The sequence below is a fragment of the Aptenodytes forsteri genome, unplaced genomic scaffold (genome assembly GCF_000699145.1).
Source record: "Aptenodytes forsteri isolate BGI_AS27 unplaced genomic scaffold, ASM69914v1 Scaffold123, whole genome shotgun sequence".
Classification (NCBI taxonomy): domain Eukaryota; kingdom Metazoa; phylum Chordata; class Aves; order Sphenisciformes; family Spheniscidae; genus Aptenodytes; species Aptenodytes forsteri.
Genome location: NW_008794408.1, coordinates 1,020,511 through 1,037,626, shown reverse-complemented (window position 1 = coordinate 1,037,626; position 17,116 = coordinate 1,020,511). Strand labels below are relative to the sequence as shown.

Genomic DNA, 17,116 nt, shown 5'->3' with positions numbered 1-17,116 from the left:
TTAGAATGAAAACAGATCATTGACTTTTTCTGGTCTGTAAGAAGAATTTTTTTGTTGTTTTAAATAATGCAGCTTTTGAACAGCCATATGTAACAAGTAGCTAAGAGATAGAAAATTTCTACATCTTTCTTCCTACTCTGCCATCCTTTCCTCCAGTTTGAAGCAAAAAATGCATTATGCAGATATTGATAAGTACTAGTGGAAGACTAATAAATACCATTGTGAAGTCAAATGTAAAAGGATGACTTCCTTTCAGCATTAAGACACTGTCCCTGTTTAATCAGGAGGCCTTCAAAAATACGATGAAGTACATGTCTGATTTAATTTTGTGTAAGCCTGGCTGGTGACTTCAAGAAACTTCATTCATTTTCAATTAAGTAAGAGTATTGCTGTAAAAATAAGCAACGTTGCACAAATTGTATGCATCTTAAAGTAGATACAAATTCCATATGCACAGTCAACTGTGTGTGCATGCAGATGTGCATGATATCTATTAAATGGAAAATGAGACCTGGGATGTGGTTAGTTTTACTGTGAATGCTTTAAAGTACAAATAACAATAGTTCATATGTCTTTTCCACATAAAGTACCAGATGTTGAATCATTGGACAAAAATCTAAATTTTAATCTTTAAACAAAGTTAACTGTTAATTAAGCTCTTTTAAGAGGTGACTGTTTTGAGGGCATTGTACATACTGTTGATGTATGCAGTTTGTAGTTCTAGTTAAAAGTAAGCTCACTGAAGCTTATCAAACTATGCACAGAGTGCACAGACCAAAGTGCATATCCTATATGCTTCCAAAGTTTTTAACATTGCTTAATTTTTATTAGAGGATAAACAAAGGCAACTTTCTCATTAATTTGAAAGTTTCCTTAAAGTAATTTTTTCAGTTGGATAACATGCTTGCTCGCTGCCTTTCTCTGTTTATAGCTCTGTCTTTTTATAGGTGTATATATAAAATCAAATCCAGTACACTACTCTAGCAGTTCTGTTGCTGTGGAACAGTTAGAGTGAAATTTGAATAAGAAAACAGATTAAAGTGCTGAATTGTGAAGAGTTGCCTTTCTTCTCCTTAATCTCTAATGATGAATGTTTCTGTAATGGCAATGACAGTGTCATTCTGGGATCTTCTGGTATCTAGGGGTTTGCCAAGTTTTATAAATTATGCTGGTGTTTACAGACAGAATAAAGAGAAGAAAGAAGCCTTCAGTCCATCTTAGGGTCTTGTGATAGTCTAGTTAAATGTGATAAGCACCTAAACCTTATTTATCCCATGAAATGTCTGATGTCTGTAGAGAAGAGTGCACCTCTTTTTCTGTAAGCTCTTTGGAAAAAGGAGGGTGCCTAGGTCTGAAGCTCATTGTTTTCCTTTCAATAGTCATAGCTTGTGATGCTTGCAGAGTCTCATGAGACCAAAAGTACCTAGCTGAGAGAATGGGGAGATGACATTTTACTGTTGATGGTTTAGCTACTTAAAATTGGTCTCTTAAATGAAAGTGTTCATCCACATAAGTGGGATTTTGTTAATGTAATCGCGCTAAGTTTGAAACTTAAACCAGCATAGTAGAGCCTTCTTGTATAGACAAGGCTTGAGAATGCAGAGGCCATTTAGATACATAACTCCAAACATATGTTGCCAAGTAAGACTGAAGAGGACTTTCAAGACAGAAATTCTGAAATATTAGAAGAATATTTCTAGGAAGGCAGGTTTCTTTCTTAGGAAAGTATGTCTCAATAGAGGACGTCTTTTAAAAAACACTGTAAACTACTTACTCAGATTTTTGTGCTCAACTAACTTCTTAGGCATCTTAAAATGTTTGGTTTGCTTTAATGAACTACGTTGTTGCTTTCTACCGTTCTCACTACCTTAGCCAGCCCCATACCATGTTCCTGACTTCTGTATCTTCCACTACATGTGCTTGCCTCCATGCCCTGTTCTGTCATGCTCTGGCCTAGGTCTTGCTGAAGTCTTATTTAGATGTACTGCCTGCTTATGCACTTCATACTTGAAATGCACGTGTGCAGGGTAGTTCCTGTGAAAGCTACATTTTAATGTAGGTTAGTGATCTAAACTAGGTTTTAAAAAAAAAAAAAAGTAAATGTAAATTTTGTGGTTCATCTGTGATTACATATTAAGTAGCTGGCAAAATTGTTTTAAGGGAATATTGATGTCACTTTCTCTTACCAGTATTGTTTTCAGTAACCCATAGCAAGCTGCTGGTCTCTCTGAACTATCAATTCAAATAAAATTGTTCTGCATCAATGTTCTTGAATAGTTTCAGAAGTGTAATGTTGAAGTCCATTGTTTAAAGGTTATACATAGCAGTTTCTAACAGTCACCTTTTTACTCACTATTTAAGTAACCTGAAATAACTCCATCTTGTGCACAAGATTTCATTTCATTATGCAACACTGACCTGGTTTATGGGAGACATATTCCCACAAATGTATTTTGGAATAATTGGTATGAATAATTAAATTGCCACAGCAATTGAGCATGCAACACAATGTTTTGCACAATGTTGCAACAGAGTAATGGTATCTAGAGGATTTATACTTAAGTGATCTTCTCTGCAAAATATCCTATATGTAAAATACCGGGACATGTGCCCTCACTGTTTGGGGAGAGGCTTTTTTAAAAATTGCAACATTAAAACCAAAACCAACAAAATGGCCTCCCCCAGCAATTGTAATGTTTTAGAAGCAATGACTGAAATATAATGCTGGCTTATTTCCAAATTTATATGTAAATCATCTTAGGAAATGGACTTCAGAGCATGGTCTGAGATCAGTTAGGATTTTTTTTAAATACCTGTAGCTGATTTTCTCATAAATACCTGTAGCTGCTTTTCTCATGGGAATTGTTGATTAGTGTAGCATGAACTCAAACTATAGTGATACTTCTATGCTAGCATATAGGGTTTAAAAAAAAATAAAATCTTGCTGTTGCGTCTACTTAAATTTGAGCACAGATACAGGTGAAACGGGAAAGTCTGTAGCAGCAAACTGGAAAACAGTTGGCTGTGGATACATCAGCTAATTCAGTAGGCACATGGAAGAAATGTTGTCTCAGGAGGAATAAACTTGTGTATCCTATGGCATGACTCATGTTTATGCTACTCTGGTATTATTTTTTTAGAATTCAGTCATCTTGATGCATTTGTTTATTGCCAGATTTGTCAGATAGGATCTCTAACTGATTTTTTTTTCCTTTGCTTTTTAACCAAGTTATTTGCTTTTTTATAAACAAACAAAAAAACCCCCACCTCACCCTTCTGATTCCCTAACTAATATTATGTAAAATTACATGAATACAAAAATGTCAAACTTGCTAAACTTTGGGCTTTCTTGTCTTATACCCAGTGTGCTGTTTTAATATTTACATCCTTGCATTGCTTAAAATAAAAAGTTAAAGCAGTTCCTGAATTCTTAATGACTAATATTTTTGCTCTCAGAATTCTTACTCAGTGTATGCGTAGCTCAGAGTAGTTGCTTGCTATGATTTAGCTTTTGTATAGCACCAGAAAAAAGTGTACTGTATCCCTCTCAGTATGTGTCTCTTTTCCCACCTCCAGGATGTCCTTACTGTTCACTATCACCTGATACCATCACCATCAAAGGGTAAAAATGGCAGCAAAGAGAAAGAAAGAGAACAGGAAAAAGAAAAAGATGTAAAAGAAGAATTTGCTGAAGCTTTAAGAGATCTAAAAATACAGTGGATGACCAAGTATGTCTGCTGTCATGACTACGCAAGCTTGAAGCAGCTGTAAAAAAATATCCAGAATCTACTTTCATGCTATGTCCTCCTCTCTTCTAGGCTGGATACCACTGACATGTATAATGAATTGAAAGAAGCGTTTCCTAATCATCTTCCATTGTACGTTGCAAGACTTCATCAGCTGGATTCTGAAAAGGTTATTTAACACTTTTTAAACTTGATTTGTCTCCATACATCCATGTAGCCTAAACAACTGAATCTTTCTTCGTACATGTTTGGTCTTGAAGTGACTGCCGTAGCTGTACTCAGTACTATAAAGCAGAAATTCCTAATTAGATTGACAGCTGCCTCCCTAGCTGATTTAATCCCACAGCAGAATGAAAGAAAGTATGCCTACCTATAGTATGTTTGCTTATCATTTACTCCTTGTTAAATTAAACACATCATAAGTTTCCTTACTGCTTTAGGCTGCAACAATATTACTCTAAATGGCGGTTACTGAGACAACCACACATCCCATTCTGCTCCTCTACTGGATTGGTATTTTCTTCTAGCAGAATTGCTTGGACGACTGAGGACAGTAACCCCTTGAAATGACACAGCTGAATCAACCATCTGTCATTGTCCTCAAAAATGAGAACCGTGGACAGAAAAGTTTACATATGTCAGCTTTTTTTGTTTATCTTTAAGATAAACAGCTTTCTGTATATGTCAGTAGCTTCAATATTTTTCTGTTTTATTCTGATTTCATATTTATTTCTGAAATTAACTGCCACCATTATTTAAGAGGATTAATTTGTACTGAAGGGTGGTTTTCTTTCTGTAAAGTCTGCATTTTGCATATACCCACCTCATATTTTACAGTTTGTTTTCAGTGAAATGGCCTACATATGTGGGAAATCTTGATAATGCAGACTTCTTACCAGTTTTTTTGAATCAAAAATTGGAGAAAGTGGAGAAAAGGATATGTTGAATTATCTAATGTTATTTCTGCATACCTTTGCAGTTATCCTAGTGTTAGTAAAATCAACAATCAAGTAGTGTGATTTTTATAGTGCTAAACACCTTGTTTATTCTTCTTTTAGGAACGTATGAAAAGACTTGATGAAATTGTTGAAGCTGCAAATACTGTAATCTCTCATATTGATCAGACAGCATTAGCAGTGTATTTTGCCATGAAGAGTGATCCCAGGCCTGATGCAACTACTATAAAAAAGTACCTACCCAGTAAATAATTTTCTTGCATCCTATTTCTGTAATCTATGTACTTTGTCTCTTCTTATAAGAAATGGAATGACTATAACCTTTTTCAGTAACTTGTGTTATTTTTTGGGGCGCAGGTAATTTCAAACTTGACTGCAAAATTATTTTGTTCTCTTTATTATATCTCCAGAATGCAGGAACACTAAAACCTGCAAATTTTTACTTAGAAATATTAAATAAAATAAACAAGGGTGCTTTCAGGATTTAAATGTGTCAGAAAAATGGGGTATTAAGTTTTTGTATCAAGCTTAATCTCAGATCAGGGGGACCACTAGAATATCGATATAGAGGGGTGTGTTTTGAATGCTACCTGCCTTTTCATAATACTTTGCAACCCTTTGGATCTGTATTTGAAGACAAAGTTGACAGCAGTCTAAGAAGTAACTGCTTGCAAAAGATTTCATTTGTGAAATCGTGATGACCGTACTTGTGCTTCAGAGTATTTTTGGGACCCGTTTTTTTTTCTTTAGTTTTAGATTGTTCCTCTGAATTACCAGTATATATACGAGGATATATGCCATTTATCCTTAGAAGAAAGTATTTTGAAGGTGATATTCTAGTCTGGAGAATAAATGGTGGATTTCACAGTGTGTGGTGTGATGCTGGTTTAGTTGCAAATAGAGCGGCAGATTTGAAGATTAGGTCCTTAAAATGGGAGACGCATGTGTGTTGATTATTTTAGATAAAATACCAGATTTCAATTGTAAAACTAGTCTGTGTGTTCTAGCTATCCTGAATATTTGTGTATAATTCTAGAATTGCTGATATAAAAGGAAAGCTATGACATAATAAACTTAATTCTAAACATTTCTTGGTAAGGTGACCCATTAGGTCATGTGCTTGAATCTAACATCTGATTTGACTCTCCCTGTTTATAATGCCAAGAACTATAAAGCTGTATTTCTAGATGCTGGCTTATTCAATTTTAGAATCCTGAGCTGCCCTTACCTTAAGACATCAAAAGCATTTCAGACTTAGAAGAATGATTGAGCTTGTTTAATGCGTAGTGTCTCTAGGTAAATTTTTACCATTAGTTTAACTTATAGTAAATAGCCATGCTTTAAAAATTATCTTTGTGCTTATTTTCATTTTGTGGGTACTAACTGCTGTAAACTTTTTAGCCTAAGTTTAGTACAGCACCGATTCTGTTATTAAGGACTTTTTGCAGATACCTCATTAAGATTTTTCACACTGTTTTTTTCTAGTGAAATGGAAAAACAGAAGACTACTTTAGTGGATGCACTTTGTCGAAAAGGAAGTGCACTGGCTGACCAACTTCTTCATCTGCAGGCCCAAGAAGGGGCTGCTTCCAGTGATGCAGAAGGCAAAGATGAGGATCATGAGAGCTGCTCAGAAGCTTTGACAGAGACATTCTGGGAAACAACAAAATGGACTGATCTTTTTGACAGCAAGGTAAGAGAGCAGAGCAGATTTTTTTTTCTTTTGCATGTTGGGTTTTTTGATGGTTTCCCCTGGAATTATGCACAACCTTTGTGTGCACAGCCTCATACATTCTTCCCTTCTACTTTTTCATGCTGTCCCCATATGTTGTGCTTCCTTAATGACCTTTTTCCACAGAGGTTTTGCCAAGCCTGTCAAAATCCATGGTAAGCCCGTTTCTGTGCATGTGAATGTAGAGATTAAGGGAAGGGTATAGAACAGTACCGGGTTTCCATGAAAAAGCTGCTTGCTTTATTGAGTTGCTTCTTTCTGTACCTTTCAGGGAGTATTTTTGATTAACTTCTGCGCTGTTCTAGCTGTACACACACAGAAGTGTGCAGCATCCCTACTCTGTTCAGTCCTGCATTCTGTAGCCTCTTCTACACTATGGACAAGAGAAGTTTTGTGTTTTGCTGTCAGTAATGTCTGTAGAGGTAAAGGAAGAAACCCTTGGAAATAATTACACTTACATACTTACTAGCACACATTTCCCTGTCATTTCAAGGTTCCTAATCCTGAGATTTAAGTGTTTGTCTGCTTCGTTCAAGACAGCTATTCCAGAAGGGAAAAAAAAAAATCCACTGTAGGTGATTAGTTATGTAGCTTTTAATTTACAGATTTTATGACTTTGTATGTTTAACTGTTGAGTTATTGAGTATTAATTAGTTGCTGTACCTAACTCTTGCATATGGGCTGTGTTTTAGTGGAAGACAAAGTGACCAATGTATTTGTTTATAATTCAGTTAAATTGCCAAAGCATTTCAGTTACAAAAGGAAAACTTTGAAATTTAAAAAAAAATGCTTAATTTCCTTGACAGTAAATAATCTTCCCGGTAAGAACTTGTGCTTTAGCCAGAGGCCTGAACAAGAAGGTTGATGGTGGTTACCCTCACTTCTTTTAATATATTTATTCTTGTACACCTACATCTTTTCAGCATTCCTCTTCTAATCTTTAACTGATTATAATATCCTGTGGTAGGAGACTTTGTGCTTTAATCATATTGTCTGGCACATGATTTTCTTGCTGCCTATTTGTAAATACAGTACTGTATTCCAGTATAGTGACCCCTGGTTTACTTCTGTCTTTTGATTTTTAAAGCTGATGGGAATAATTTCAGTTGAAAAACTGCCAATATAGACATCTTGTGGGGAGTTTATCACTCTCTGTTGTGGGTTTTTTTTAAGACAGATAGTGATTCCTGGCACTCTTGAGCTGTGTGCTCTTGGGCCTGGAATGAGTAACTCTGATTTGAATCGCACAGATTAGGGATTGAACCTGTCTCTTTGACTGCCTTAACCATGGATTTGTCTAAGTGCATATTCAAGTTTTGCTCTGAAAATTGATGCTGCTGTGTGGTTAAATTTGTACTGAAAGGCCAACAAATCTTTTTAGATTTTTGTAGCATTTCATATGGAAATAACTTCCATCCTGTTTATGCAGTGTGTTTGTCTGCTTTTCCCTCTTGGTTTTACTAGTCAAATTGAAATCTAAACTGATTGACCGTCATGAGCCCTACACAGCCAGTTGCTCACTCCCTCACAGCAGAACGGGGAAGAGAGTCAGAAGGGTAAAAGTGAGACAACTCATGGGTTGAGATAAAGACAGTTTAATAGGTAAAGAAAAAGCTGCACACACAAGCAAAGCAAAACAAGGAATTCATTCGCTACTTCCCATCGGCAGGCAGGTGTTCAGCCATCTCCAGGAAAGCAGGGCTCCATCACACATGATGGTTACTTGGGAAGACAAATGCCTTAACTCTGAACGTCCCTCCTTTCTTCTTCTCCATATGTTTTATTGCTGAGCACAACGTCTTATGGTATGGGATACCCTTTTGGCCAGTTTGGGTCAGCTGTCCCAGCTGTGTCCCCTCCCAACTTCTTGCGCGCCCCAAGTCTGCTCGCTGGTGGGATGGTATGAGAAGCAGAAAAGGCCTTGACACCGTGCAAGCACTGCTCAGCCATAGCTAAAACATCGGTGTGTTATCAACACTGTTTTCATCACAAATCCAAAACATAGCCTATAGGAGCTACTGTGAAGAAAATTAACTCTATCCCAGCCAAAACCAGTACTCTGAGGATACTTTTAGCCCAGAAACATTCTAGAGTGCTCTGGGTATTTTAAATGGGTAGCTTCTGAAAATGGAGAAAATGAACCTGTCATACTACAGCCTGATGACCCCTGGGGTACATCTTTGTCCTGTGCTTTTCTGCAGCCTTTCTGTCCTGTACCCATACATACCCTCACTTACTCAACCCTGCCTGGCCCGCATACAGTTTATCTTCAATGTTCTCTTGCTGATGGACAAATTGCTCTATATCAGTACAGTTATGATTACTAGTATAAGTAGTATTACGAGGGCCACAAAGATGATTAAGGGACTGGAGCATCTGTTGTATGAGGAGAGGCTGAGAGCGTTCACCCTGGAGAAGAAAAAGTTCAAGGAGATTTTGTCTATGTGTATAGGTATATGATGGGAGGAGTAAAGGAGATGGAGCCAGGCTCTTCCCAATGGTTCCCAGTGACAGGACAAGAGGCAGTGGGTACAAACTAAAACACAGGAACTTCTACTTAAAAAAAAGTTGGGTTTTGTTTTTTCTATGGGGGTTGGGGGGGGGCGGGGCAGGCTGGTGTTTCGGTTTTCTTACTGTGGGGGTGATCAAATGCTACAACGGGTTGCCTGGAGAGGTGGTGAAGTCTCAGTCCTTGGAGGTAGTCAAAACTTAATCGGACGTGATCCAGGGCAACCTGCTATGGGTGGCCCTGCTTTGACCAGGGATGTTGGACTAGATGGTCTCCAGAGCTCCCTTCCACCTTCAACCATTTGAGTTGGACTAGATGGTCTCCAGAGCTCCCTTTCACCTTCAACCATTTTGTGATTCAGTGACTGCTTGGCAAGTAATTTATGTAGCTCACTAGTTTCTGTGGTGGTTTTCTTCATGCTTTTTGTGATCTAGGAGCATGTATGTTGGTCAGTAATGATGTAGTGTCAGTTTTGCTAGCTATCTATTTAATGTGTCTAAAGATCACATGATGGATGTATCCTCTCATCTCTCCCATGGTACTGTTCAGTAATTCTAATCCCAGCAGTACCTATAGGTAAAGGAAAAAAAAAAGTTTGAAGGGAAAGAAATACATGCTACTACTTAAAGCTTTTGTGTGATTATTGGAACTGAGACTTCTAATTGTTCACTTTTATACTTTGAGGTTTTCTTTTTCGGGAAACTCTTTGAAAAGGGATGAGGAGTGACAATAATGTGATTTGGGCCTTGATGGGATTGAGAATTTTGCTTTGAAAGGAGATAGTAGAGCACTCTAATGATTTTCCCTGTTAACAGATTTGGAGAAATGGACTAGGGCTAGGGCAAAGGGAGTTATTTTCAGTTGAGGAAAAACTTTGTTTTTCCTTTATTGCTTCCTAGAAGTTTCATGCTTGCTGCTGTTCATATTCTTTAATTTCCTTTACTAACAGGTGTCATGTCCATCTAGTAGCTTTCTTAGGAATTGGCTGTAGTTAGCAATTACACTGTTCAGACCAGCTGTTTCAGTTGTTAGCACTACAGTTTCCAGCCAATGATGGAATGTTCTTTGGTCATTCAAAATGATAAACATATGATGAGGATCCAATTATGCTTTATTTAGCTTTTTTAAGGGTCACTATTAATGACTAAGACTATATAATTATGTTATGGCCTGACACAAAAAAGCATAAGAAAAAAATTTGCAGTTATATTCCTACTGTCTTTGTTGTAAACTGTGAGAATAGCTGTACACATGTCATGGGCTGTAACTTTTCTTCAAAAACTTAGTACTTTACAGTTCCTTCATTCCACCCACCTCTGCCAAACTGCATCTTATGTTCAAGCTGTCTGATCAGTATTCATTCATTTTTATTTATAATGGCTGACAAGTTTTGTAAGTGGGATTGTGCTTAAAGCGCTCTCAGCTTCCTGTCTGAATAAAAATAAGTGTCTTCTGCCCTAGAGATGGGCCAATAGAATGTTTTAAATATCTACAGTGGCCTTTTGGTCTTCCTGCTTTACAGCTTCTTCTGTCTATTTGGAAGAAACAGTTGTATAAATCTCCACCTCAGTGTTGCATACAATATGCTGTTGTAGTTCTGGAATATTTTGCTATTTTAAAAACAAATTGAATGGCTTAGTGCAAATAGTTTTATTTTACAGACTGTTAGAGGAAAATTTGGAGTTTTGACCATTTAAGGGGAACAGTACTCTTCATGTAGCTTGCTTCCTTTGAGATGGAGAGTTTAGGAACAATGTTGAGGACTTAATTTTGTAATTAACACAAAGTAGTGTTTAAGGCTTCAAAACAGATTGTCGTATTTTTGCTAGGGTAAGGGCAAAAGCATTGATTACGTTCTTCAGTCCAGCTGACTTGCACTTGGCAAAATCCACCTTGGTAGAAAACAAGAAATTATGGCTTTAATGGCCTTTCTGTGATGCTACTTTGGACTGACTTAGGCTGGACTGATAAAACGAAGTGTTGTGACTTGGCGCTATCACCTAACTTTGCATGACTCATTTGCCTTTTGGGGAATGGAAGAGGTTCAGAAGGAGGAAGGGTAGAGTGGAGTACTGATGCAGGATCAGGGATAGACCTTGTGTGAATGTCCTTCAAATGAGAGTCCTCAAGGGGCAGCCAGCTTATTCTAAAGCACTATTTTGGAAACGAAAATGTGGAGCTCTTCCTGTACGTGGACATGGCTTTGTGGCATTGGCACTCGAAAGATGGAAAAAATGGGTGAGAAAGGATGGAAATCAGGCACTTGAATACTGCACTGATCATTCAAGTATAAAAATGGCTTTAGATAGAAACATTGCTCTAAGTGTTTTTACTTCTAAGCTTCCTATAAGTCAAAGTTCATCCAGATGTCAGTAATTAAAAGGCTAAGTAAATTTTTGAAAACAAAGAGAGACTGTGTTTTCTCCTTTGTTCTTTTTAAAGATGAGTCAGGAACATCATCACTTTTCTGTGTGTTTTTGCTCACCCTCTAGTAAACAAAGTACTATCACTTGTTTCACCTCTCCTCTGGAGGTGTAGCACCTGTGTTGCCACAGGGCATTCGTTAGTTCCTTTGAATTGCCTGTTTTCTATTGAAATACTGTGCTTGTCCCCATATTGTGGCAAGTATGTAGGGAAGCTGGTGCTGACTTTTGATAGTAAGTAAATTTGTTCACGCTTTCAACTGTTCTAGTTAGATCACTTGTCTCTGAAGGATTATTTTAAAGGAAATGTCAAAGAAAATATTTATGCTCCCTGTGTACATAGAGGCATTTCAAATAAACTCCAGTTGAGGCCGCTCTATGCAGCAAGTATTTGTTTGATTATGCTAACACATTTGTGATAGTGCTTTAGGGTTTTTAGTAATGGAATATAAGTTGTGCAATTTTTCTTTTACCTGGAACATAGCTTTCAAATTTGTAGGCCAAAATCCCCAGTTTTAAACAAAACTGCTACAGGAGAGTAGTAGGATGTTGCCTGTTTGTTCCCTCACTGGGAATGACTCATCTGTAGCATTTAGTGCCCCTCAACCTTTAAATTAGCTGTTGGGGATAAGCAAAAAGTCACGTTTAAAAATAGGTTTAAAAACAAATAAAAGGCCCAGACCTTTCCATCTTGTCTTTTCAACATCTTTAGCCTGGATTGTTTTTCATACTACTGTCTGCACTGTCAGATGCAGCTGTCTCTTCCAGCTGATTGTATTCAGTCACTGCCAAAAACTTGTTGCTTGATACTTGATTCCCTTAACTCCCCTCCCTTTCCTGAAAATACGAGTCATTTTTTATGTGAATATTGCTTTTATTTGTAACAGGCCAGTTGACAGAGCAGAGAGGAGTCAACAAACATAGCTAAGAGACCTTAGTTTATTACCATAGATGGTTATGAACCTGAAAAAACATGTTTGCTGGTAATTGTAAACATTACAACTTGAATGTTCTTACAAGTAGTTGGAGTGTGTTATCTATAGATTATATCGCTTAATCGAGTATTTTAATTATTTGTAAATGTAGATCATTATTTAAACAGTTGATTAAAATGTAAGTAACTGATTGTACAAGTCTGTTTGCCTTTTCATAGGTAACAGTATTAGAATACTAGAAAAGTTTTATTAGGTAGTGTAGTGTTGCTGGATTCAAAAAGTGTTCTTTTTTAAAGAGTGTTTTCAGGCTTTTAAATACTTTAGCCCTGCAACTGTCTTGGGAGAAATCGTTTAAGCATTTTACTGTCCTGAATATGCATCCTTATGTAGCCAATGGCAAGTTAGGCAGCTAATTAGGAGATGGACATCCAACCACTTTCATGGGTCTGGCTCTTAGCACACTTAGTATTACAGGCCATTAGTTTGGGGAATAAAGTATCTAACAGTGATTTCCCCCACCCCCCACCCCCCCAGTATCCTAGAAGTATGCATTGCCTTTTCTTGTTACCCTTTGTTTATCACTCTTTGGTCAATTTCTGGGCCATATCACTTGTTCTGTAAAAGCTAGCCTTAATTGTATTTATTGAAATTACAAAATAATATCAAAAACTTAGTATTCATTCCTATTCTTTCATCTAGCAGCAACTGCTTTTAGATACTACAAATTGGTTTATTTGCTGTTGTTATACATTCAGAAAGCAGCTGTTTCCTCTGTTACATCTTAACAGCACTCCAGTTTACATTTTGTTTACACATATCAAGGAACCATAATCTTCACTTCTGTGATCTTGTAAAGCTTGCAATATTTTAATTACAAGGCTTAATTTGACCAATATGTATACAAACTATAAAGTATTATTTCTTATTTAACATTTTTTGTTTGTAAACCTATTCTGATTTTAAAGCATCTCATGCATTATTCTTAACTTCTGAAGTGCTAACAAACTTTTAGTAGTTTTACTTAACTTGTATACGGTTGATTGGTTTTTTTTTTTCCAAGCACTAAGACAGAAATTACTATCTTTTATCAAGAGCTCTTGAAGCATTGTTTTCAACCTTTTGGTCCAGCAGAGAACTTTTTTCTCATTTAGAAATACCCAAACTTTTATTTGGCCAGAGCAAGGGTGTTTCGTAAAATGCTTTGTTTTCTTGCCACAAAAACTCTAGGAAGCCCTGTTACGAAAGAAATGCTGTCAAGTGGCTTTCCTCCTGCCTTTATCACTGATGTTCAATAACCATTCAAAACTTACAGGGTCAGGTAAGAGCTTTCTTCATAGAGCAGTGACATTATTTCTGGTTAGCCTCCGATATGTTATATTTGCTGAGAGCTCAAATGCATTTTTCATTTGATTTTTTGTTTTGTTTTGTTTTTGTTTTGTGGTTCTATCATCTTTTACAGAAGGGATTTTTTTTTTTAAGTTTAGTTTAACCAACTAAATCTGCTGATGGATCCACTGAGCAGTTATTCAGAAGTGTTTGCTAATGTGTCTTGCTTTATGAAAATATCCAAAATAATTGGATTAAGAATGCAGCATGCAAAGTATTTTTCCAATAGCAATATTTGAAAAATCTATGTGTGAATGGTGCTGTATGCTCATTGTTGCATATATGTGTGTGTTTTAAGCTACAACAGCTTAAGTGAATACTTCAACACAACAAAATAAGTACTTGAAGACCGAAGAATGAGCAACTCTGAGTGCTTGGCATATACTTCAGTGCTTCAAAATTACACCTTTACTTGCTTGATAATTAAGCTTGTTATTTCCTTTTTTTTTTTAGCTCAGTCTTTTAAGTATTGATCCTGCAAAGACTTGTGCGTGTGACTAACATTCAATGGAAGTGTTCAGGCAGCTGAAGTTAGGCAGGTTCTTCAGTCCTTGCAGGATTCGGATCTCGGATTCCTTAATGTTTATATTCTTAAGGAATATTTAAAATTTTTTTTGCTGTAATGCAAAATATTTATTTCTGAACATCCTTGAAGTGTTTTTGTTAGCTTTTCTTCATGGGATATTTTAAGTGGACATTGGGAAAATGTAACTTTTGTTGGGGGAGTCAGAGGAAGGGAAGAATATTGTAATGAGTGAGGGGAAATGAATAACAAACTCTAATACGAGATTTCCTAAACTTTGCCAACAACAGAAACACCACCATATTCACCAACTTTGCTGCTATGTCACTCTTCAGTAAAAAATAAAAAAAAGCTACTTACTATGAGCGTTCCAAAGGGAATATATGAAACAATGTTTTGATTGCACTAATTCTTAGTGCTGTAACTGGTGAAATGGTATGAACTATCTTGCAACACCCTGAACGCTGTCAGTGTTTAGGTGTTAAGAACCTGATTTATTTTACATTAGCTCTTAAGCAGACACATTCATTTGCGCATGTTAGTTATAGCATTGACAAGTACCGTAAGCTGTCTCTTTAGAATTAGTATTATCAAGAGGAAGCTTTTTTAATAACCTCTTCTTAATAAATTACCAATAGTGAGGAGCTGACCCAAAACCTGAGGCTTGTCTTCATGCTTACCTGTCTTCATTGCTTCTTTATAATTATGTGCATTTCTGTGTGTGTGTGTGTATATATATATCATTCACTGTGTACGTTCATACTTGTTTCTGCAGTAAGTTTGTGACTTCCTAGGAATCAAAACTCTCAATTGGGTCTTTGTTTCTGTGGGTCAAAGATATACCTGCCTGGTTCTCAATTTTTTTTTTTTTTTTTAATTTTATTTTAATACCATACAGTTGCCTCTAGAGACTGAAAATCCAAAGCAGCTAGAAATGTGTTGAATAAAAAATTAGAATAGTGACATCTGTGTTACATAAGATGTTCCGAAGTCAAATATGTTCATGATCTCAGAAATAGTCTCTAGGAAGTTCATGTTTGTAACTACTACTGTGGATCATCTGTTTTACTGCAAAGAAAAATGCAAGCTATCTTCTGTAAATGTTTTACTTTGTTTAAATCACTTCTGCTACCTGAACAGAATCTGCTATTACTTGTTAAGCCTTGTAAGATTAAAATATTAAAATATGTAATTTGTTTTTGTTTCTGCATTGTAGGTTTTGACTTTTGCCTATAAGCACTCATTGGTAAATAAAATGTACGGGAGAGGTCTCAAGTTTGCCACAAAACTTGCAGAAGAGAAGCCAACGAAGGACAACTTGAAAAACTGCATTCAGGTAAGGTGTATTTGGTAAAGTAATGGGCTATGTTCACGCTGAGTAAGCTTTTAAAAGTAAGATACAAGTCTTTTTGAATTTTTGATTCCTTTTACACTGTGAAACTCGCTAAACTTAACATTTTAACTTCATCCAGGCTTTTGTGGCTTGGCCTCCATTTTTAATAGTGATTTCCTCTTTCTTTTTCTAGAATAGCTAGTTTGTGAGTAACTATCATTTTTAGCAGATTTACTTTCTGAAACTTACATTGGGGCATAGAGAAAGTAGAGACAATTTAGCCAAAGATCATCTGCTTATTTAAAATCCCATTATGTTGCTGTTTAACCACTGTTATTTTTACTATTATTAATCACAGTTATTGCTAGTAGAATATAGGTGGAGAATTAATGGGGATTACTGAACTCCTAGGACAAAATTTTTGTGCGTTGGGTTGAAAGACTGTAGATCATATAGAATTAATTACTTAGTCCTGAAAGGGGAAAAAGAAAACCAAAGATCACCAGTTCTCCAACCCGTTATCTTTCTGATAATAGACATCTTTAGTAAGATGTTGATATCAATGCAGTGTTTGTTGGAAGGATTTAGATTTTCAAAAGAATAAGACCCTAGAGCTTCTCATTTTTTTTTTTATTGTTTGCTTTTTTCCTTCAGCTAATGAAGTTGCTTGGATGGACTCATTGTGCAACTTTCACTGAAAATTGGCTTCCTGTCATGTATCCACCTGATTATTGTGTATTCTAGAAAACCAACAATTGTAAACTTAAAGTAATTTTATATGGGGCAGGATATGAAAAGATAAGTTTGACTTTTTATTGGAGCGCATGTTTTCATTACTGAATGCTGATTATTAAATTGTGTGTATTTATCAGTAATGGCACCTGGGTACAGCTTAATACCTGTTAACCTAACTCCTGTCATCAGGGAGTTTCCTTATTGTGCATCCCATTGCTGGCAATGGATGTGCCAGAACTGCCAACACCCAAGGATTTGAAATTAGGCTGGAAAGGCTTACTGCATGCATGTTAGGTTCTTAACTGTTACTTTTAACTGCAAACCTGTAAAAGCTCTGTATTTTTTACAGTGAACTGAATTTTAACATGTTTGATCTTAATTTCAATTGTATGAAGGCCTTAAAGCTACTTCAAGAGTAGCTAAAATCTTACTTACTAGACTAAAGTAACGGGACGTCATTACCTGTATTGTTTGCAAGAGTTTACATTTAATTTTTTTTTTAAGAAAAATTCAACCTCTCAAACTGTTACAATATGTAACTCAGAATTGCTGATGCATAGGTGCTCTTGTAAATCTTCATTTTGGAGTGATTTCAGGCAAACTCAAAAATCCATGTGAAGTTGAGTATCAGGACAGGCTGATACATGTATAAAAGTGCCAGACAGTTAAATCTTGATCAGGTATTGTAAAGCTATACATATATGTTTAATAATGTTAAAAATGTAAAACACAGCAGAATAAATGTGCAAAGTTGAAGATCAAAAACCACCATGTGCACTCTGATACTTTAAAAGATTATTTTATAATTAATAAAAACAAATAATGAAGCTGAAAATCG

The 17,116-nt window shown here is 36.2% G+C and overlaps 1 protein-coding gene across 1 annotated transcript in view; it reads left to right on the top strand.

Moving 5' to 3' along the window:
- Positions 1-17,044, top strand: part of TPP2 (tripeptidyl peptidase 2) — a 56,470-nt gene extending 39,426 nt beyond the window's left edge. The window contains exons 26-31 of the mRNA XM_009288443.1: positions 3,577-3,728; positions 3,819-3,915; positions 4,805-4,935; positions 6,188-6,395; positions 15,427-15,546; positions 16,198-17,044. Coding sequence (XP_009286718.1) covers positions 3,577-3,728; positions 3,819-3,915; positions 4,805-4,935; positions 6,188-6,395; positions 15,427-15,546; positions 16,198-16,287 — 798 coding nt within the window. The 3' untranslated portion in view covers positions 16,288-17,044. The remainder of the gene's footprint in view (positions 1-3,576; positions 3,729-3,818; positions 3,916-4,804; positions 4,936-6,187; positions 6,396-15,426; positions 15,547-16,197) is intronic.
- The last annotated feature ends 72 nt before the right edge of the window (positions 17,045-17,116 follow it).